This window comes from Patiria miniata, unplaced genomic scaffold, assembly GCF_015706575.1.
Source record: "Patiria miniata isolate m_02_andy unplaced genomic scaffold, ASM1570657v1 HiC_scaffold_29, whole genome shotgun sequence".
In the NCBI taxonomy this organism is placed as follows: domain Eukaryota; kingdom Metazoa; phylum Echinodermata; class Asteroidea; order Valvatida; family Asterinidae; genus Patiria; species Patiria miniata.
In genome coordinates this window covers 3095110-3118666 of record NW_024037068.1, presented here as the reverse complement: position 1 = coordinate 3118666, position 23557 = coordinate 3095110, and the positions used below count along the sequence as shown (strand labels likewise).

At 40.0% G+C, this 23557-nt stretch overlaps 1 protein-coding gene across 3 annotated transcripts; it reads right to left on the bottom strand.

The window, feature by feature from the left end:
• Positions 1-522: 522 nt before the first annotated feature.
• On the bottom strand, positions 523-19140 carry LOC119735914 (probable ATP-dependent RNA helicase DHX34). 3 transcript variants are annotated; one of them, XM_038209863.1, is made up of 27 exons: positions 19038-19140; positions 17478-18246; positions 17279-17367; positions 16615-16770; positions 16241-16326; positions 15394-15531; positions 14466-14655; positions 13621-13838; positions 12959-13012; positions 11846-12073; positions 11228-11335; positions 10969-11065; positions 10402-10549; positions 9802-9976; positions 9442-9528; positions 8890-8964; positions 8585-8695; positions 7741-7899; positions 6964-7056; positions 5937-6083; positions 5071-5213; positions 4405-4515; positions 3706-3827; positions 2642-2815; positions 1762-1864; positions 1064-1209; positions 523-715 (listed from the first exon to the last, which is right to left on the bottom strand). In XM_038209863.1, exons 2-27 carry the CDS (start codon positions 18173-18175, stop codon positions 531-533), a joined length of 4041 nt encoding a protein of 1346 aa, XP_038065791.1. In that variant the 5' UTR covers positions 18176-18246; positions 19038-19140; the 3' UTR covers positions 523-530. The 3 variants fall into 3 exon arrangements, with proteins under 3 accessions (XP_038065791.1, XP_038065792.1, XP_038065790.1); XM_038209864.1 differs by having other exon boundaries at positions 19004-19038; XM_038209862.1 differs by lacking the exon at positions 19038-19140 and adding an exon at positions 18799-18990.
• Positions 19141-23557: the final 4417 nt, after the last annotated feature.

The window sequence follows — 23557 nt, the reverse complement described above, 5'->3', positions numbered from 1 at the left end:
GTATACATTCCATCTGATTGACCAAGCTCAGCTACCAGAGCTTGATTTGAAGACAAAATATTAGCATGCTGCAAACAAGGATTGTTGGTTCTACTTTTTCTTTATTGATATGTAATGTTATGAAACATGAACTTAAGCCTAAAACTCCTTGGTTAGATGAATAATCGGACAGCCTCAATAAAAGTTACCTGGTCAAAACTTTCAAGGTTTCTAAATTTTGTGAACTACAAAAACACCCAATTTAATACATACAATAACATGTGGACAAGACTGATTTTGGTGACTTGTATTCAAATTAGCATACTGAGCTTTTTTCATGCATGCATGGTCAAAGGGCTATACTTTACTACCATGTGAAGAAACAATTGAAATAAGTCAACTAAGTAAGTGAAAATTGCTGTCAGAAGTGGATATCCTTTTTTTTTAACCACCCTGTACATGTAGGAGTCTATTTTGTTGTTGGGGGAATCCAAATTTCACATTACGATGAGATAGTTAGTGACCTATGGTATTGTGACTTGAGACTTGTGTTATGCATCAGCTGTCGTTTCCTTTGCATGCATCCTCTTGTGTTTCAGAATCTCCGATGATGTGAGGGAGAACTCCTCATTGCAGGTGGGACACTGATACTGCCGCGTCAGTGTTGCCATGCCACTGCTGTTGCCATGGTTACTCAGGGTCTTCTCTGCAGCAACTTGTGCTTCGTCTTTGGCACCTAAAAGTGACAAAAGATCAAATCAATTTTTTAAAATGTGTGAAAGTCAATATTTCTATAAGGTTTTAATTTTTGTCAGTTGACGTGAAGCTCATTCCTCTTGTTGTATAATTTCATTTTTCCTTTTAAGAAACCTACAAGCAATGGCCGCCTGTTTGACAATTTCTGGTGATAAAAAGCAATTTTCAAACCTTTCAAAATGGCTGCCTTTGCTTGTTATTCTACCTTTATATTTTCAAAGGACAAAGTTGTGATGGCGCTTTAGCCAAACATCTTTCTCATGGCATACTCTGTGTGCCAAATTCTATACCTGTATCACCATCTGCGAGTAAAGCAGTATTTCCTCACCTTGAGAGTGTTGCAGGCATTCTGCCTCGTGCTGAAGTTTCTCGAGAGTCGTGATGATCAAGGTCTCGGTGCAATGGGGACAAGTCCAGTGACGACGGACGACTGAGCTGTACTCACCCAGAGGATCGCTGGCAACGTTGTATAAACTACAAATAACGAGTAACACATTTCTGATTATTTCAACTTTTAATCTGAAGGTGCTTTCCCTTGAAACCTTAATACGCAATCCTTCAAAATCCTTGTCCAACCCTCCAAATGTATTTTTAAGCATTTGGGAGGGTCAAAATTACCCTCCTTGTACTACTTTAGGGTTTCACCCAAAAAATGAGTTTTTAAATTGCTGTTTTCCTAGCAATACAAAAGTTATTCGCTTTTGAGTGAGACATCAAATTATAAATTTGGCCATGTTTAGTTAAAGAATAATCTAAATTGTTGAGTTATTTCCGGCCCCACAATAGTTTAGGTGGATTTTTTTTTGTGCTGAGAAGCTCAATAGCTACCAAAATAAAAGCCTTTTTTAGAGGAATGTAGATGTCCAAAATAGGAAAAGAACTACATGTAGTTCTTTGTAAAAATAAACACATTTTATTTTTAAAAAGTCATTTCGAGAAAAAAAAATAAATTTACTTTGTTAGAAAGAGAATAATTGGAGGAGCAATTTTAAAGACCATCAAAGTAAAATTTGAATGATAACCTACCAGCCGTATGTCAGGTAGTCATTGACCTGTGTTCCTCCTTTTGTTGGATGGGGTCTACCGTCCTTGCTCTGAGATGTGAAGAAGGCATCTTGGCTTCCTTGCCCTGAAGTTAAAAAATAACATGAATTAAAGAATGAAAATCTGGCTAAAATTGTACAACACAGACCATCATAAAAGTCGTCATTTGTTCAAGAAAAACACATTGACACACTTCAGCAAAGCAGACCTAAAACACAATCATCTTGCTCCATGCACCTTCCAAAAGTTTTAACTTTTACCATTTTTACTGAATCTGCAATTTCTTGAGAAGTATCCACTGAGCTGAAACTTCAACAGGAATAGCTTTGTGGAACCATCCTTAAGAATTCAATTTTGTTGCTCAAATGGCTTGTCGTTCCGTGTTGCATTATACACATGTAGTGATTACTTTCTCTGCATTTTGCTTTTTGGTTGGCGTTATGTGTTGCATGTTACCTTTTTTTTTTTTATTTTGTTGCCAATTTTCCCGTGTTACATTGGATTTATTTTACTTTTAGCACTTTAAGGTGCATGTGGTGTTTATTAATAATTGATATTTTAAATGCTTTTGATTTTGCATTTTTATTTTAGTTTTTAATTGTTTTCTTTTGGCAAATTAACTTGCATTTGCAGTTTTGTTTGCTTCCATGTTTTAGTTCTTATCACTGTAGCACTTTAAGGACTTTTATATTTTCATTTTAAGTAGTTTCATTGCCTGTGTTTTATAGTTTTTATTGTGAGGCACTTTGAGGTATGTTACATAAAGCGCCATACAAATGCCTTTATTATAATCATTATTATTAATATTTTTTAAAATGGCACAGACATACCTTTAATGTACATATTCCAAACCAGCACTCACCTTTGTTTGGGCCAATGTACAGGTTTTGTAGTTCAGTGGAGCCCAGCTTGCGCATGGTGTACTCGACATGGCAGTCCAGGAACTCGGCCAACTTGCTGGACAATAGTCTCTCCTGGTGAAGGACCCTCAGGTTGCTGGCATCGGTGATGTCATCTTGACGAGACCGGTTGGTATCTTGGGTGAAAGATGACGAAAAACTTAAGAAAGAATCGTAATGACTTTCTAAATATTGCTTCCAATGTAGTCTGTAGACCTCATGCTTGGCGGCCATCTTAGAAACCATTGCTTTTTTACCACTAGATGGTATGGAGTAACATTTCTGAGCATATATTATGTATATTTTAACTGGATTAAAACTAAATTTTCAAATGAACCACAAAGGGACAATGACTAGTTTCTTTTAGATATATCAACTAATTGGGAACTGCGAACATACATGACATAGGACAGGATAGCATAGTAGAGCACCAGAATAGCAATCCGGAGGTCGCAGGTTCAAATCCCGCTCCAATCAATTTCTTTGTTCAACTTTTCAAAATGAATTAAAATGAAGATCCTCCAAAGTCCTATTACAACACACACAGTTTTGTTACAAAGACTATGTCGCATAGCAATGTCGCATACGCGTTTGTGTTTGCACAAATGCATGATATGTCGTGTGATTTTTTCCGTCCATCTTTTGCAACCAAATCAGTTCAGGCACAGGTTCTGGGTGAAATACGTATGTGACGTTTTGTGTCATACGATAAAATCACTTGGAATTTAATTGAAAAAAAAAAAAATAGCACGAAAAGTCGCAAGTGTAAGCACGCTCATTGATTTGTGCATATTTATATAAACAGGACACATTGTCGTGCGACAAAGTAAGTCACGTGTGTGTAAAAAAGGCCTTAATTTGGTCATAACATACAAGTTCTGTTGTTTTCAAATTCTTCTGCAGTATAATAACACAGGCAATTGGGAATTCACGAAAATGATATTAAAAATTCCAAGCTGTTATTTTTGGTACAGTGGTCTTTAATTTATAAAGCCTCTCGTCATTTTTTCCCGACAATTTTCTGTACCTTGTAGTCTCATTTCCAATAGTTGGAGCCAGGCAGCTCTCAGCTGAATCACCCCTGACATTACATGCTCTGCCGTGTCGGCATCATCGATGGTGAACTCAATCCACTCATCAACTACGATTCTGAGACAAACAAAATCCACTAGTTATGTTTTTTTTTGCTGAAATAATCAATAGAACACAGGAAACATATACTATTCCAAAGGGTGGCACAGAGAATGATGTTGTGTTTGTCCTATACGCCATGAGGTCATGTGGCATAACATTGCACACAGGCGTACTACATTTGTTGGTTTTCTATGAGCACGATTGGGATAGATTAATCTTCATGCAAACTTGATGCACAGTAAAGATGCAGCACATACGCTGTCGTGTTTTTATTCCCAGCAGTCAGCCAGTTACATGTACTAGAACAGGCGCATCTAAGAATGCAGGGCAATACATGCCGTGCAATATACACTGTGCAATATGGGTTATCACACTGTTCTTGCCATGGATTTAACAATCTGGATCAAGGATTCAACTTTGCTTTAAGACAATAAAATAAATACCAAAAGAGATGATCTCAAAAACCAAACTGATAATACACAAAAATTATAGGCTACACTTCTTAAATTTCGGGTAATTTTTAATTTGAGCATGAAACAAATCAGTCTGCTGAGCCTCCCCCCCCCAAAAAAAACACAAATACTAGATCTACCTTGTGCATGCTTGGTTGGTGTCCAGACAGTTTGCATACAGCAGGACAGTTTGTAAAGCTGGTACCCTCATAGTGTTGACAAGGTATGGCTTGTTTGTCTCCAGCAATGATCTGATAGGCAAAAAATAACAACAACTCACCAATTGGTCAAGTCCGCAATACTGGTAAAAGTTTTGTCAGTATTTCAAGTACCAAATGTGCAGAGTACATTTAAAGTATTTTTCCTTTTTGACATACACATTTAAAAAAAAAGTTGCTGGCAGAGAGATGTACCAGCTGACAGATTCAGCTACGCGCAGCGTGCATATTGTTCTAAACGTGCGCATGTTGCTCGAAATTTCTTTGCAGTACAGTGTGGCACAGCCAATGCGCGTCAGAACATGCTGACATGCGTGACGATCTGTAGGCAGTGACGTCATTTGAGATAGACCTAACAGGAGGGTTAATTTATGGAACTTTTCAGCAAAGCATGGATGTAGGGCTTGAACCCGTTAGCACCTGAACTACGTTGCATTGCATTGTATTTGTACCATGAAGAATTAATAAAACCACAGAGAGCTGAGCGGTTTTGGGCGGTAAAGGGACAAACGCCAATTCCAAATCACTATTTATTTTGAAATGTTTATCTTTCTTTCCCACAACCAGCATGCTTCAGAGCAGACTTACACATAGGCAATCAGCTGGTGCCTGCTGCTTCTCACCCCTCTGGAACTGGAATTGCCAGCTTCGTCCTTCTCCTCTGGTGGCTCAAGAGCAGACGGATTGTTGGCAAACACACCGGTAGGATGGAGTAGTACAAACCCTTTGGCCTGCAGACAACAAGAACACATTGATATTTACTTAGCCTTGGTCAAGGCGTTCGGCGGTAGTGTCCGATAATCGATGGTTGGCCGCTTACATACACAGCAGCCGTGCGCTATGTACTCACACAAACGTATGTACCTCTATGAAGTGCGAATAGCGACCTCACGCAACTAGGTGACAGGATGCAAGTCAGGTGGTGCTGAATGAACGCATTGGAACATTCATGGGCTTTGGCTTAACTTTTTTTTTACGTTGTGGCGAATAAAGATGCGGTTATTATTCAGTGCGTGGTCATGGAGGCTCATTTTTTACATGGACATAGAGCTGAATAGTGTAGGTACATTCTCCAAAAAGTTTGAAGTCGGCAGACCAAATATAACTGGGAATAAATCCAGCAAAGAAAATAACGTAAAATTGCCTGAAAAAGATTGGCCATCGCTATGGTTGTTCCAAGGTGTTCATTCAGCCCCACCTGATTTGCATAGCGTACGTAGCCTAGCCGCATGAAGTCGTATTCGCGCTTTGCACATTTCGTGTGATGTGGTGCATTGTTCTTGGCCAAGCATTAATCACCGCACTCTATCGTCGAATACCTCGAGTCCTCGACCAAGGCTACTATTTACTGTGTGCCTAATACTTCATTGATTAAACAAGCTTGTGTGAACAAATCTTGATTCATTTCTCGAATCGCTGATATTTACAAACCGCAAATGGCATTTTGTTCATACTTTGGTATGGAATACTTGGTCGCACTCTCTGCGATAGCTATTGCAATCATCGGCGATAGCTAGCTGTGGGTAGAGTCCACTGCACAGAATCACCTTCAGGAGATTCAGCTCCTGTAGTGTGAAGCTGCGATTCAGGCTTGCTGTGGTCTGTATAAATCAATGAAATATCAGAAATGTATAAGGCAGGGGCAGATCATTCCATGACCCTGCGAAGTACACAATTTTGTTGACTGAAACTTTCTCTATTTCTTGGAGACTACAAACGGTATAAGCAAAGCCAGTGGCACACCTACATCAGAGGCAAACATTTGCTTAAATGTGAAGCGTTCTGGCAAAACAAGAACTGGGCAGAGATCGAAATGAGGGTTTGTGGGTACTAGGAAAGATAATACAATTCTGCCTACATTATTGTTTGTTGCACTTCAATCATACATTCTGTTGACAAGTTATGGTTGTCTAAAGTTTGCATTTATCAACATGTCAAAAAAGTGACATACATGTACTGAGAAGGCCATTAAAATTTCAAGCTTTTCAGGTCTCGTAACTGGATTCCATTTGCTAAAGCACGTAAAACAAGGGCGCCTGTGAACACACTTGTTTAAATCGCCTTCATTTATTGCTTTCTTCCAAACAATACCATTTCAGGCGAAATAATTTTACAGGGTTTTTGGTACCATCCCTATCTTCAATATGGGAAAGAATTTTCTTATTAATTGGCAGGTCACTTTCCGAGTTTTTACCAATGTTCCTTCATGTATTCGCCTTAAGGTTTGAGGGAGAATTTATTCTTTAGGTTATATGCTAGTGTACATGTATTACTTACACCCAAAGGACAGACAGATGAAGGGAGAACAACAGATTCTTTGTTGTCCTCCAGCATTCATATTTTGTTAAAAATGGTCCTCGATCGTGAGTGTGCGCAGTTTAGTCTATGGGAGAGTGTTATATTGTAGGGACAACGGGAAACACAAAGCCTTGTCCTCGAGAGTATAGTAAAGCACGATTATGTGCGTTATCTGTGTTTTACCTGTAGGCGGTTGAGGTTGTGGGTCAGTTTGAACTCCAGGCTCTTCAGGTCACTTCCTGGCTGCTCTTCCTCCTCATCACTTGCATCCAAGTCCTGAATTCAAGAAAATGAGGCAAAGAGTCAAATGTAAGTAATCTTAACTCATCCACAAGTTTTGGAAGAAACCCAAAAGGACATCCAGTTTTGCAACGAACATCAGAGGGTTCTTTGTAGATTCTTAATTTTTGCATTGCATTCAAGACAAAATTGCATTGCATTCAAGACAAAATTTGGAACTGGTAAGTGAAACGAAATCATGTGCAGACAAGAGAGGGCGATGTTTGACCATTTTCAAGTGCCTAGTAGACGGGACACACAACGTTCGGTACTGGTTGGAGGACATAATTGCAGCAGAGGTACGCACAACTACTTTTGTGCACAAAGCCATAGCATCTTTGCGTGAGTGCTAGGCGTCGTTTTCATTGCGTTCGAATGTCTCTCTCGGTGGTCTCCCCCAACTCTGCCTTGGTAACCGGAGTGGTTACCAGTGACCAGAGCCCATAAGCAGACCATCATTATTACTTATCGCCATGGTAAATAATAAGCAAACAATACACAGGATTTGAAGTTAAAGAAAATCAACTTTTCCGAAATCAAAAATGCCTACACAAGTCCGCATGCAAAATTTATAATACTGGGTATTTTTCCTGGGTAACTTATTTCAGTAACCCTGTGAAGTCAGTGTTGTCCGAGGGTTCACGAGAAACAAATATCATACCTTAAAAACTTATACCTCACCTCTTGGCCCAAGCGGAGATATTTACGTTTCTTGGGCCCACTGTGTTCTTTTTTCTTGAGATCCCTCAACTTCTTTTTTTCCAAGTTCCTTTTGTATCTCTCAGCACTGCTGTACCGTCTATCTGACGGGTCACTTAGTCTCTCCACAAGATTATGGTCCTTTGGAGAAGACATAAGACATGATTTAAAATCATCTCAAAACATGATTTTGATATCACATTTTGCCTCTAAATTTCACATAAATATAATAACAAAAAGCATTTGTAAGGCACACAGTATCTGAAAACAATAGTCATTCAAAGGTGCGGGTCTGTGAAAAGTCAATGTGTTTGAAAGTGTAGGTCATTATGTGTGAGAGAGAAACTGATTGCAGAGGTGGGTTTTGAGATGGGGTGTGAAAAGAGATTGTATTGCCCTTAACTCGTCTGGCAAGGAGTTCCAGATAAGTGATGCAAAGCTGGAAAAAGCACGGTTTCCATAGATTGCCAAACGAGTCTTCAGGACAAACAGTATATTGAATGACGACCTCAGACCTGGTCTCAGTTGACGATGTTGTAACATTCCTTTAAGATAAAGTGGGGCTAAGCCATGAAGAGCTTTGAATGTCATCAGGAGAACTTTGTATACATGTATGCGGTACTGGATTGGTAACCAGTGAAGTTTGGGCACGATGGGTGTTATGTGGCAAGATGATTTCCTCCCGGAAAAAGTGTGAGCACCAGCGTTCTGGACATGCTTCTTGATGATTACAGTATCTTTTGAGAGAAGAAAAACATGTGCTTTGAAGGTGCCATAAAATTGGTCCCGTGGGTTTCAAAATGGAACAGTTGAAAACTTGTGTTACCCTGAGGAGATCCTCAAACTGACGTTTGAGCTTGGACATTTCGTAGAAGCGTTGCTCCTCTAGGCCTCGCCTCTTGCACCACTTGCGTGATGGTTGACCTTTGGCCTTGACCTGAGATAGGTCAAAGTTCAGAATGGTTAATGACCGTGTGCATGTCAAGTGTGAAGTACATTTAATTTCATAATATATCACTGTAATTTTTTTAAGTTAGAAATGAGCTGAAAGTTACCACCCAAAAAATTGTTCATTCTATTTGCGAACACCTAACAATTGAGAAAATAATTTGTTATAACAAACAGACCGACCTGAATCCACTCGTCAAAAGTATTCAGCAACGTAAAGGGATCACCATGGTCAGACTCTAGGGGGCGCCGTGCTGTCTGTAGAACAGAGTGGGGAAAAATTATAATTGTAACATGTGAGTTTGGTTAATCTTAGACTAAATAATATCAGAAGAGAAGAGATTTTATCCAGCGAAAATAGGATAAAATTCTAGTAGAAATCAGTTGAAAAGCAAGCACAATGACATTTGTTACTTTTTTGATGAACTATTAAGCAATAGTCAATTAACCTATCGCAGTTTGCGAGTTGGCTATGCCCCTTAGACAACCTTATGGAATTTGTGTACGCTACGTTTTGTTTGTCTCAGATGTTGCACGTTCCACGTCTATTTGTATATCATGTTATATTGGACAATACTTCACAAGCTGCGTTGACGCCATTCTACAGCGATAGGTTAATTGTGCTTAGCAAAATTGCGTATTGAAAGATAGCCACAAAATTCAGATAATGTACAGTAACAGCATAAAGTTTTAGAATGAAAAAGTTTCAGAAATTGAAATTCTGATTAAATGTACCATTGCTTCTGAGTCCCTGTGCGCTCGGCTTGTGAACGGAGACTGAACGCTCAGAGCTGCTGCTATACACAACACTGGCTCAATCATCTGAAAACAAAATTAACAATGGAAAGATGAAATCATCATTATTTACGGAGATCCTTTCCACTGTATGAACTCAATGCACTACTATGTCCTTTTATCTGTCATGTCTGTAGATTTGCAAGTGTGAAAATTACTTTAAGACAAAAAAGGTACTAGGGCAACTCCATGACATTATAAACCTCCATGACGAAACTAAAATCCAAACACCACAAATAAAACAAGTATATAATGCGCCTCAAATGTTTCCCCGGTAGACAAGGATGCGATGTGTAATACCTTGAAGACGGTTGCCATGATGAGCATCTTGCCGATGACGACATCGACGGGCAGATCGGCCAGGAGTCGGCCAATGGGAGTCAAGGTTTCTTCCTTGGTCAAGGCTCCTTGCTCCTTAAGAAACAGGATGGAACTCTCGATGCTTGTTGCCGGGGGAGGCTCAATGAAGGGAAATCTGGAATAGACGGAATAGAAAGGAGAATTAAATCTTGGAACTCAAATCCAGGAAACACTCTCAATTTCTAAGTTACACTTGGTTGTCCGGGAATAGGCAAATCTGGGAAAATGCTGTTAGTACTGACTTATTTGAAGAAACCAAATCTTCAAATTGCATATGCCTAAATTTTAAGCGTGCTGCATAACTAATATTTGCCTGAAGACAGGCCAATGTTTTGACCAATCACAGCTGTTATTTATGTCCGACATGAAGGTACGATTGTTGGACATATGTGCACTTGCTTATGACACACCTGTTTGGAACATGCAGTAATGCACTGGAGAGGCACACATGTTTTTGCCAACATGCACAGTTAGCAGGGCCATATAACGAATGGATCAGAATCTTCCCCCTCCCCTGTCCTCAAAATTCAATCAACTTACTTTCTAGCATCATGGAGTCCCAGTGCCATCATCTGCAGAATCAGCGAGTCCAGCGGAACTCGGTGGATCTCAGGAGTAGAGTATTCCTGGAAATCATTGTACTGAGACTCCTCATAGAGACGAAAGCAAACACCGGGCCCAGTACGTCCTGAGAAAAAAACACATTGCATTTACATTTTGTTGTTAAAGACAGTCTCATCAATTTTTTTTTTCACCTGCATAATTCGGCTTACATCTTCGTATACAGTGGAATGTCGCTATACCAAACACCGCTACATGGATCATTAGGCTTTACCGAACATCGTCCTTGTCCCCCGATTTTTGGTGTACAAAACGTTTCTGTTGAAATGATGTCAACATAAGACCAACAAATAACTTGTGAATGACTTATGAAAGTATGGTGACTTGTGACCATCTCAATAAGGACTAGTACAATTCTTCTTTCACACTGTTCCGTACTGGCTTTACCGATACAGAACTTCTGGGCCTATTCTTCCTATAAACTGCTTTTTCTTAACACTGTCAGGTACTCCTACAAAGCAAGAATCCCTTGTCAGTCTATCCTACCTGCTCTTCCTTTCCGCTGTTCGGCGCTGGCTCTGCTGATCCAAAACTCTTGCAGTTGTTGCATCTTGGCTTCTGCATTGTAGCTCATCTCCTTCACCTGCATGGTGACCAATCAGATTTCACCATTTCATTCAAGTTTGGGTCAAGTCGGTTTTCGTTTTTGATTTTGCACAACACTAATCAATAACAACCAACAGGCATGTCATAAACCTACAAAACAAACTTTCCCAAGGAGTAGTTTTTTGTGAACGACACTTACTTTACCCGAGTCGGTGATGAACCGAATTCCGTCAATAGTCACTGACGTTTCTGCGATGTTGGTTGACACGATGCATTTTCTAACACCTTCAGGGGCTATGTCAAACACCTGTAAGTTGCAAGCATAAATCAAAAATGGATAATATTACAAAACGAGTGGCAAAACTGGGTTTCAACTTTCAGGGGGAGCATTTTTTTGGGGGGGGGGGGGGCAGGGATGGGTGGCGATATTTTGCTGATTGTTTTTTTGATTAGCAATGTGAGGAATTAACTCATTAGCTGTTTTTAGCTTTGGTGGGCACATTTGGCTGGTGCTATTTGGTTTACCAAAAATTTTGGTACATTACGCAAGATTTAAGAAAAACCATACAGTGCCCTCCTATGGGCTCCGTGCGCAAGTACCCCCTCAACGGTAAGAAAGGGAGAGTTAGGGGAGACAACTGGGAGACGCATTGCTCACGACACCTGACGCTCACACAAAGACACTATGGCTTTGTGCACATTCAGAAGAAAACAAGTCGTGCATACTTTGCACGAACCAGTCCACGGTGCTCTTGCGAAAGTGGTAAAAAACGCCCTCTCTTGTTTGCGCACAGAGCCCATTGTATCTTGAGCTTACTTTATCCTGTTCAGCGACAGACAACGTGCTGTGCAGGGCCAGCACGATCCACCGTTGCGTCTTTGCGGCATAGAGTTTTGCCGCCTCTGTCACGCTGGATATCTCGGACATACCGCTCAGGAAAATGAGCAGGTCCCCTCTCTCCGTAGCTGGGTACTTCATGTCAATCTGCTGCATAATGCGCAAGTAGGGGCGGGGATCCAGTTTCTCCGACTTGGAGCTTTGCTCCTGTATAGCAAAACATACCAATCAGGAAATAATTATCCACACCCGCGGAAGGCACTTTTTAATAATTAAATGTAAATTTCTTACTTTACTTCTTTCACCTAACAATTTTTTAGGGCTGTCCAGATTATATTGAATATTCAAATAATCGATCATCAATCGAATATTTGAATAGCATTTGCTCGTTCATTTATTCGAAAGATAAAAAACTACGCATGCGATGTACATACACGACCGAGATGTTAATACAATCATAACATTGGTGCGCTTTATTGTCAGATGCCACATTTTGTTGACAGCAACTTTGTTTGTCGACGGCGATTCATATCCTTTAGCAGGTTAGAGCCATTAACAGTTATAAAATACTTATTGCAAAACACTCCTGAGCCTGGCCCATGACATAGGTTGCCCCGTGCAAATTTTAACCGACGCGCTCTGCGTAAAATTTTTGACAGGTTGCTGCAAGCAAATGCAACTGGTAAGTGTAAACTTAACCGCCGAGTTTCAAATATTTGGTTGAACGCAGTTTCAAAAAATCAAATACTAAATTATTTGAAATCGGACTGTCCTATGTGTGTTCAATTTCAATGTTTCATGTTGGTACATTTTTTTGGCATCTGCAAAACTCTTAGAATATCCCTTCTTTTTTGTTTTGCTTTTATGCTTACAAAAACATCCTTCTAGATAATTACCAAGCCGCAGCTAATTCAACTTTTGTAAGCTAATCATTCCTTAAAACTAAACGTTGGTACATTTTTTGGTGAGATGCCTCATTTAAAAGTAACTAATTTTTGTATATTAGCTAATAAAAAGCTATCAAAACATACAACGTATTTCTAGGGTTGAAAGTAAAAAGAAAAAGGACAACATTAAATTGGGATATTTCACCTCTATACTTATGGGAACATATTCCAGTTTGATGGGGAACAGTCGCCCAGGAACCTTTAAAAGAAAACCAGAAAAAAAACAAGGACAAAATGAAATAGCATGCAGAGTTATTCCCTTCATTGGCAAATGACAATAAAAAAGATGCTTGCCAACAATGTTGTCGTCGGAACCTTTTTGTCAGAATAAATATGGCAGTGAAGGGCAAACCATTTTGGCCACTGGCTGGGAGGGGCCTGTTCCTGCTACTGGTTCCTTATTAAGGGTAATTATATTCGGTCGAATACAATTTGCCTTTTTGTTTTTCGCTAATTAAGTTTATTTTGCCGGCTTCTTCTTCACTGTATTTTGCCTGTTTGTATAATTTGCAGCTTTGCTAATTTCTTTGTAGTTTACTTTTCTTTGCCTTAATGCTTTGGAGTTCTTGCATGAAGTCTTAAGTTGCCATCTAACATGAAATGCTTGTTGTTACACAATGACCTGTTGATTGATTTGGGAGAATTAATAAAATTTTGTTAATTATATCTTGGTCTCTCTTTGCCTTTGCTTTAAAAGTTTCCCGTTTTTCATTACTTATTTCTTTCTGCCGTGCATTCGCCGCACGTAACACAGTATACATGTATAACCCACAAGACAAGTTGTACAGAATCAAGGAAGCTTCTTGCCTGGATGACGGGCGCCTTGTCAAAGTAGCCGGAGAAGAGTCCGATATTGATTGTGGCCGACATCAGGACCAGCTTGAGGTCCTCTCGCTGCTCCAAGAGGCAGCGGAGAACCCCCAGGAGGAAATCGCCGTGGAGATGACGCTCGTGCACCTCATCCAAGATGATGACGTTGTACTGCTGGAGGGTGGGGTCCAAGCTCAGCTGACGAAGGAGTAGTCCTTTGGAAGAAAGTCGAAAGATAAACCCATTAGCACATGTATTACATTGTTTTCAAATAAGGGAATAAACATGTGCTTGGCCGGTTTTAAACACTCTTTTTAAGACTGGTTTGTAGTCTGGATGCTTCGGCTCGGGTCATTATCAGCATCCAGACTCCAAACCAATCTTAAATAAAGTGTTTAATACCAGCCAAGCACATACTTATTCCCATTCACATATACCTTTTCGGTTAAAAAATCAAACCTTTTCAGTCCAAAAATCAAAACAAGTATTAATGAATTGAAATTATTCCCTGAGGAATCGATAAAACCACACCGAACTGGGTTGGTTTTGGAAAACAGAGGAAGTAACAGACAGGGTGGTTCGGGGCAGCACAGGCATTAATGAGTTAAGGTCCATGATTGGAATCGATGAAAAACTTATGAAGGCTATGGATGTTGTAAATGACTTCCCCTCACTTGGTTACAAAGAGAGAGAGTTTATAGAAGGGACTCGCACAAATTCTAGTCAAGACAAACAAAACATGATTACTGTAAAGAAGCTTGCTTATGGACACGAACAAAAGGATTGTGTGCTAGTGTGTATTATCAATAGTGATGTTAACTAGCAAATTATTTTCAATTTACCCTCAGTGAGGAACAGAATCTTGGTAGATGAACTCTTGCTGGCCTCAAACCTGATCTGGTAGCCCACCTCCATGCCATACTCATGTAGCGTTTCATAGCCGACCCGTTTGGCAAGGGATATGCAAGCTATACGGCGAGGCTGGGTGCAGGCTATGCCGTCAAAGCCAGCCTTCATCAAGTATTGTGGCACCTGAGATTCAAGAAGAAAAATTATCGTTTTGTTCAAGTTTTCGAGCTGCAGTAAATAGGTACACAACCTTTTTGGTTCATAGATCATTGTGTCCGTTACGTGCTTACATTTAAATTGAGTGAAAACTGCTTATTGAAATATATGCCAAACATTGTCTGGAGCCAAAGAAAGATACAAAATTAAACTTAAAAAACTCTTGCACAGGAAAGCGGGATAAAAACAAAGAAAATAGGTTCTAAATTTAAGATACACCATTAATGTGATTACAATGTCTGATAGAGGATAACATAGCAAAATCTGACATTATAAACTAGTTCTTCAAAATTGGGGGCTTCAGTTGAATACCATTTTAACCCTCCCTCTCTGGCTGGCAATTTCAACAAGGCCAGCCCAGCAGTCACAATAATCAAGTGACTGTTTTTAACTCATGAGTGCTCCCTGCCTTCATAAAGCAGGATTGACTGGCTGTGATCACTATGAAACCTGACGCTTTGACTGTAGGAGATTGATAAGCCAGCTGTACCTAGCAGTCACTCAGCTTTTGTCTGTTGATGGAATTTGACTAGTCACAGTGCCTTTTGAAATATGATCTGACTGTTGGTGACTAGTCTGTGTATAAAGGCATGGCAGGGGAAGAGGATTGAATTTTTGACTGTCTGTAAACTGTTCAGATAGCAGGTTTCCAAAACAGCCTTGTTTTGTCAAGGGACATCACATGTATATTGTGGGGCTGCAAACCTGTGTGGATTTTCCGCAGCCAGTGTCCCCAGCCACGATGACCACCTGGTTGGCCCTGGTTGCCTGTACGATCATGTCCTGGTAGCGAGCTATGGGCAGGTTGGCTCGGTCGTGAAGTAGCTTGCTCAGCTTGGCAAACTGTGATAAGAAGTGCAAAGACATAAGGTTTAGTCAGCTCAACAGGAGAAACTCATTTGGTGTCAATAACTTATTTAGTGTCTGCAAGTAATGGCTCAGGGCAGAAACAATAGAGGGCAGCATGACAAGAGCCCAGTTGTGGTCATAGAGCTGTATAATACAGCTCTATGGTTGTGGTACATCAAAGTCAATTCTGACGCATGAATGACAAGGACAATGTTCTGCATAACGACTTACTTCAAACTGACTGTGCACAAATCTGTTGCATAAAACCTGCATCTTGTGTGTTTTGTCACCCAGTGAAGCACACAAATAAATGAGATGAATATTCAACAATTGAGGCTGTGTGTGTGCACATAGTACATACAGTAGAGCGTTCTCTACAAAATGACAAAGTGCATTATAATTATTTCAAAAGTTAAACAAAGAAATTGACTGGAGCAAGGTTCAAACCTGCGACAGTCCATTTATTTGTTCAACTTTTGATTCTTAAATGTAAGAAGTTCACAACCTGGTTTTGCAGTTTTATTGGTTTCAGGAGTGTCCATGTAAGGTTTGGCTGTTATTTCCTAAAATAGAGTTTGATATGAAATCAGTTTGCTAGATTGTGTTGGATTTCTAACAAATACGGCGAGGGATTAAGGGTTAAAGAAACAGTCTTTTAACCAAAAGTAGGTGGACAAATTCAGTTTTATGAGCCAATATTCACCTGCTGCTTTTGAGAGAAGTCAACATAATACAACAGCACCTTGCTGAATTCCTTGATGCGTTCAGTGGTTAACTCATCTTCATCATCTGTTGAAAACAAGTAAAAAAAAAATTTAAAAAAAAGGAACTGTAAAAAGAAAGATCTGGTAAAATATTAGTTTCCTGTGCTGGAAAAGCTTAGTACTTAATTGTTGGTGACACTCTGTTTTGAGCAGGGTTCGAACCCATGACATGAGAACAATTGCAGCAAGTCTTTCAAGAGAGTTGTGGCTAAGGATGACTTGCTGTACGTTGGCCTAAGTTATACTGAACAACAATAAGTGATCATATTTCAGCCGATTCTCGGATCTCGCATTTTAAAGCCTTTGGCATTACCTTTCTTGCTGGTCAACCACTTTGATCGTCTTTCTGCTTCTTCCACTCCTCTCAACTTCAGTGTCATATTGATTCGCTGTCTCTTGTCATATTTCAGCGGCAGTCCGAGAACAGCAGATTTGACAGATTTTTCCTTGTCTTCGACATCATTCTTGTCTGAAAAACAAAACAATGCAATTAAAAAAAACCCAAAGAGTTCTTCACTGGCTGATTGTTTTTTTCACAAATCACCGTTTTTGCTTTTCAGTGACTGAAATATCTCGTTGTCTGCACTAGCAAGGTACAATTTCACAGGAATATGACAGAAAGTATCACTAAACAATTTCCTCTTAAGGTGATACTCTAAAGATTTTACAAACTTTCAGACACCATTTTTTTGCTGAAGCAATTTTCTTTTTATCTTTCTGAGTATCGATTTGTCTCAATTTCATTTCCATGCAATTGTCACTTAACACAAAAATACACACATGTACTACAAAATCTACATGCTTAGCACTTCAATGACACTAGCCTGGGTATAATTTTTTTTCTTGGAAAGATTTAGGTCTATCCTATCAGGGATAGTGGAAAGAGAGATGCTAGGAGAGTACAGGGAGATATGAAATGCAGAAATTTAACATAAATTTACAAAGGGCATTATTGAAAGTATAACTGTAGTTATTACCTCGATGTGGCTGACTGGCACTCAGCTTGAATTGAAAAGCTTGGTAGCGCTCAAGAAACTTCCAAAAATCATGGTAATCTTCGGATTTCCTGTGGTAAAATACAGTGAAAATTGACAACCAAAAGTTCTGGCATTTCACACAATATTACACAGATTGACAAATTCCATGACACGAAATCACCAAAGCTCAATTATTTACCTTTTGATAATACTGTCATCCCTAAAAAATATTGCATCCAGCTCCCGTCTGTGCCTCTTCCAGTCAAACATGCCATCGTTGTCCCTGGAAGATTTCTCTACTTCAAGGTGTTCTTTTGAAGAACAATTTCCAGACTCGTGTCTAGAATCTTGCGGTCTCAAAGTCCTATCTTCGTCCCATGGGTGAGTTCTAGACAAACCTTCATCTGCATTTGGATCAGTTTGTCTGCTGGAATGTTCAACATCCCTGCTTGATTTCTCAGGCACAGGAATGTCATCGGCAGTGTACCCATAGAGATTCCAAGCTTTGGAAACCTTTCCTTTCCTTGCGCGTTTTTTCCCACGTTTCTTCCCACGGGACGTCTCACTTCTTTTTGAAGGGCCCTTTCTTGTGGATGAAGCTCTGGTTCCGTCTCTGCTCCTGTGTCTTGACCTTGAGGAGGAGGAATGATAGGCTCTTTTCTTATCCTTTTGGCGATCGGGCATTCGACCCCGGCTGGGATGCTTCTCGGTTCTGGACCTAGAATCATCATTTTTGTCTGCCCTGCGTCTACGTGACTGCCTGCTGTCCCTGCCATCATATGAAGTGTCCCTCATTTTGTCTTTGGGCTCACGTTCACCATGTCTGTGCCTATGACGGGAGTGATTGCGACGTGGGTTATGCCTGCCAGATTTGTCTGATGATTTTAGAGGCTCCATTTTATTGGGGTCGCTGCGTGACTTGTGTAAAACTCCAAGTAATTTTACATATTGAAAGCTAACTTCAATTGCTGAAAGAAAACAGAAAATGAAAATGAATTCAGTGAAAAGTCTGACTTGCACTAACTTGTGTATCCCCTTTATCTCCCCCCCCCCAACCATGGGAAAGATGGCATTTTGGGTATTTGTTGGTTTCCAAGACACTTGAAGACACTGTCCCTGTACGACTGATGTCCATTGACTACATATTTGCTTTAAGAAGACAGCCACCAGTATGGGAAACTGGCCAACATACTTAATTTATCCTCCACTTGTTTTGTTTAATTAATTTTCAAGCGCCAAAAAATTGCATCCTTTACGGTTATATCCTCCACTTTCCCTCCTCTACTCTCACCCTCTCCTTTCCTTTATTCCTCTTAATTAATCAGTCACTTACTTCACGGAGATCTATCAAGATTCAAAACTCGGACTCTTCTTTCAAACACAACACTTTTTTGTCGGCTGTGCACAATTGCTTTTTGCAATAATTAATCTTTGGGCGAGTTTCCACGATAGCATAATCATATACTTCCACTTATTCATGATAGCCTTTCACGGAATGCCACCTTTCCACGATAACCTACCACGGATTTCCAAGGTTTCCATGACAGGCTCGGTCAGCATGGTCAGGTACAACATTTTTCCCCAATGGCAATACGCATGAATGATGTCGACTAATATAATAATATAATGTTCGTCCATGTAAACCCATCCTATCCGATCGGAAGAGGCTGTACACGATTTAAGATTCTTTCGTTCATAATCGAGTTTTTACTAAGGGCCTACTACCTGTGTTTATTCCTCCATGCTACAACATAGTTACCTTTCAAAGCGATGATCACCGCGCTGACGCAATGGCCAAAGATACTATACTGTGTTTACAAAAAAACTCTTGAATGCCGGTAGACTATTGGGGGCGCTCTATCCGCGCGAGGCGCCCCAAGTTAATTAAGTTTTCAAAGGCACTTTTGACAGGACCAGCGGGCCGCGGTTCATACGTTTTGTTGTGTGTATCCACTTTTACAAAACATTACAATGTGGACCATTTCCATCTTTGTGCGTGTGGAATGTACAAATATCCACTTCATGTCAATTTGCAATGGCCATATGATTATTTTATGCCAACTGCAAGGAATGGTGGTGCAGCCCCGCTGATGCGACCGTCGGCTCACGTTTACATCTTTTCCAGAAGCACGTGGCAGGCGCTCTCAAATTTCTTACCCGCCGCTTCGGTGTAAATACACCACCTTTGGCTGTATCCGCGTCGAAAGGAAATCATGAAGATGTCAGAAATGTTGAGAGACAAGATGGAGACGCAGGCTTCCGATCTTCAGTTTCCTCAAGCTTCACTTCACAACTCCAAAATTTCCAAAATCATGGTCTTCATGCAGTTGGGTAAATATCAACATTTTTTTATGTCAATGTTCTCTGACGACCAGGAAAAAAAGTACTAGTACTAAGCCTATAGTTGCAACAACCGTCACTGCGCGCCCTTTCCTATGGGCTCTTGTGGGGCGGACTCGTATGCAATTTTGGGTACACTCTCTCCCAACACATATAGCCTAGGCCTACTTCAACAAGTTCAAAACCATTTAATGCCATTTTGTCTGACCCTTTTAGGGGCGGGTCATGACGTTAAAAAGTTGGGGGCTGCGCCGGCAAAAGAACGATTCCAATGATTTCACCTTTTCCTTTCTTTTCTGCATTTGGCCAGCTCACCCATGGAGCTGCTTACCCAAGTGAAAATAAAATAATTCAAGAATTTTGCCATTGCTGGGAGTTGGCAATATTTTTAAACAGTACGGGCAAATGGCGTGAACAAACAAAAAATCGGCTGCAACAGGCAATAGTTTTTTTCTCAATCCAATAAGCCTATAGTTGGGCAATTTCCAAAGGTTGGCATTATATACCGCAGTCATTGTTCTGCACCCCACTTTTACGGAGATTGTACATTATGAGGCCGTTGAAAGAAACAGCGTTGATGCGAAATCAATCCCATTTGCTATCAGGCCTGGAATTACAACATTCAAAGCATTTTGCGTCTGTTGGGGGATTTCAAATTCCTGCTCTTAATAGTGGCCGTTTCTGCGTTATCCTCTTGGTTGGAAATCCTCTCAAATATTTCCTTGTTCTATTTTACCCATATAATCCGAGAGCCCATTGAGGTCTCTCACAAAAGGTTTAATGGTGGCAGCGAGTAGGTGGGGTGTCCAACCTTCAAAACCGTAATTCTTAAGTGTCATACCCGTGCGTCTGGGAGGGGACACCGCCTAAATTTATTTTTTATGTCTTTCATTAGAACGATCATTCCAACACCAAACAGTCATGAATGAGTCAGCTTTTGCAGAATTTCAACTTACAAATAAAAAATCCCGTGCAAAATTCACTTAAGAACGGCAAGTTAGTTGCCGATTTCTGCATGGCTTAAAAAGTAAAAACATACTGTCATAGCGAAATATGCACAAATGCTGATAGTAAACAACCACGTGAAAGAATCGCTACACACATACTGCATTGCAAAATACTGCGATGTAACATAGTGCAATATGCGATATTATGCATTAATATTATGCCGGCCTAAATATTCGAGATAGTCATGATTTTGCGAATTACGCAATAATGCCACCTATCATGAATGGACTGTAAAGCAGACTCACTCATGACGGAGCCTGAATTATTAAAGAGAGATAAATTACGATGAAGGCCTGAAAGCAAGCAAAATATTTAGGATGTATGATATGGCGAAAAAGTATGCCGGGGACCCTAAGGGACATTTGGATTTTCTCCACAGTTTGATGCGAGTCCTTTTCGGCATAAAAAAAGGATGATACAAAATGGCCGGGATCGATGATTTTCCCCTTTAAAAACAGCTATTGAATTGGACACACCAAAGAAGCGCTGTTCTAAACGGGCATGTAACACATTTTACAGCTGTCCATGGAGTGTTAAACTTTTCCAACCAAAGGCGCACAGTTTCTTAAAAAAGAAAGTAAAAACGAAAAATTAACCCGCAATTTTTCATATATTATCAGATCAATACATTCATGTGTATAATGGTTCATATACGGTCTACACTGTTAAAAATGTCCGTAAATTTACGGACTCCGTAAAGTGAAATATTCCGTATTTTTTGCCGTGATTTTACGGACTTTCCGTAAATGCAAACATTAATTATGCTAATTAGCGTGATTACAATCAACCACATCGGCCCAAACACCAACACATATTAATAAAGTACATCGAAGCATAATGTTATTTCACCCACAGCCGTGTACACATGTCCAAACTCATGTTAAGGGTCTGTTTATTTCACGGAATGAAACAACTTTTCTGGAAATTTTGCTGCCAGCAAAAAAAATAGCGTCCCGTTCCGTATTCCTGCAGCAAAATTTCCGGAAAAGTTTTTTTAATTCCGTAAAATAAACAGACCCTTAACATGAGTTTGGACATGTGTACACGGTTGTGGGTGAGATAACAATATGTACTTAGATGTACTTTATTATGTGTAGGTCAAATGTGGTTGATTGTAATCACGCTAATTAGCATAATTAATATTTGCATTTACGGAAAGTCCGTAAAATTGCGGCAAAAATACGGAATATTTCACTTTACGGAGTCCGTAAATTTACGGACATTTTTAACAGTGTATAGAGTGATTCTTGATTCAAGACATTCTTTGATTTTGATCGAAATAGACTATTGGACTGTAATGAATGTGTACTTTTAAGTGGAGGTAGGGGGAAACCTATATGTATTTGTTTATGATTTAAATGATTGATGCAAAAAAGTACTAATGAGGCCTATACAGATGCATAAATCGGAACCTCTACAATACCGTGAGATCAGGAAGTGGGAGTGTTTCTGGGGGTTTAGAAGTTTTTGAAAAAGAATGAATAATTTACAAATAATGCGTTGTTATTCCAAAACTGTGTAACTCTCTGTTATTTTACAGTACATGTGTACGGTACGTGTTTATTTTTAAAATTACTGTCACGGTATTTTGCGATTCTTGGGGGCTGTTTTGCAAACTGATACGTATGTCTCAATGCTATTACGTCATTTCACACAAAAAGAGTTACTGTTTTGCGTTATTTCGCGGTAAATAAAGCCGTTCGCAGATTTTGCACGAGTTGTTTATTCTTAACTTGACATTCTGCAAACGCTGACTCGTACACTACCGTTTGGTGTTGGAATGATCGTTGTGCTCAATGTTTAAACACATAAAACAAAAAGCTCCTTAGAAGGCGGCTAATTATTGAACTTTAACTCGTTCTTAAGCACAAAATGCACGGGAAAAGCTATTCTTAAGTTGTGGATCTTGCATTATAGTCACAAGCAGCTTATAGTGAAGGTTTCGCTCTTGTGCTCAAAAATTTAATTAACGGTAAAAAATTAGTGCTAATTAGGCCATTCTTAAACATGGACATGGATGCACGCGGGATTTCTCATCCTTAAGTTACTGGTCATTGATAAATTATTCGAAAACTATCTTTTCGCATTGGAACCGTGCTTGTGCGCGATATTCTAATTAAAAGTCAATTTTCGGGGATCTTTAGGTGGTGCCCCCTCCGAAAAGCACGGGGTGTGTCACTTAAGAGTGACGGTTTTGAAAGTTGGACACCCCCTACTCGCTGCCACCATCAAACCTTTTGTGCCCGATATTCTAATTAAACCTCAATGGACTCTCAGACTTCTGCCACATCAGGAGTTCCGCAAGGAGCTGTGCTCGGACCACTACTGCTGACTTTACCTGCCGAGCAATATGCAAGTTGACTTCACAAATGAGACTATTCGCTGACGATTGCCTAGTTTACCAACAAATATCACCTAACAAGGACACCTCAACTCTACAAAACAATTTCAAGTTGCTCGAATCATGGCTGAATAAATGGCTCATGAACTTTAATCCATCGAAGTGCTGTACTATCACATTTGCTTACTGAGTGTAATATACCGTAACACTGGACAGAGTCCAAAATATGCAACAAGATTCTGCACAAAAACAATTACAGTATAGGAAGAGGGAACAGTCACTGGAATCCTGGAGCACATCAAGTGGGGAGACATGGAAGAGCAAAGGAAGATACAAAGGCTATCAGTGCTCTACAAAATCAATCATGGGCTGGTATACATCTCACGAGCAGATCACCTCAACTGAAACACAAGAAATACCAGGGGGCACCAACAAAAATTCTACAAACGACATGCAACCAAGGAAGCCTACTGGAACTCTTTCTTCCCGAGAACAATTACAGGATGGAAGAAGTTGCCAGCAAACGTCGTCAACTCTAGGACACTACTTGCATTCAAGGATAGGGCATCCAAGCACTACATGGACAATTA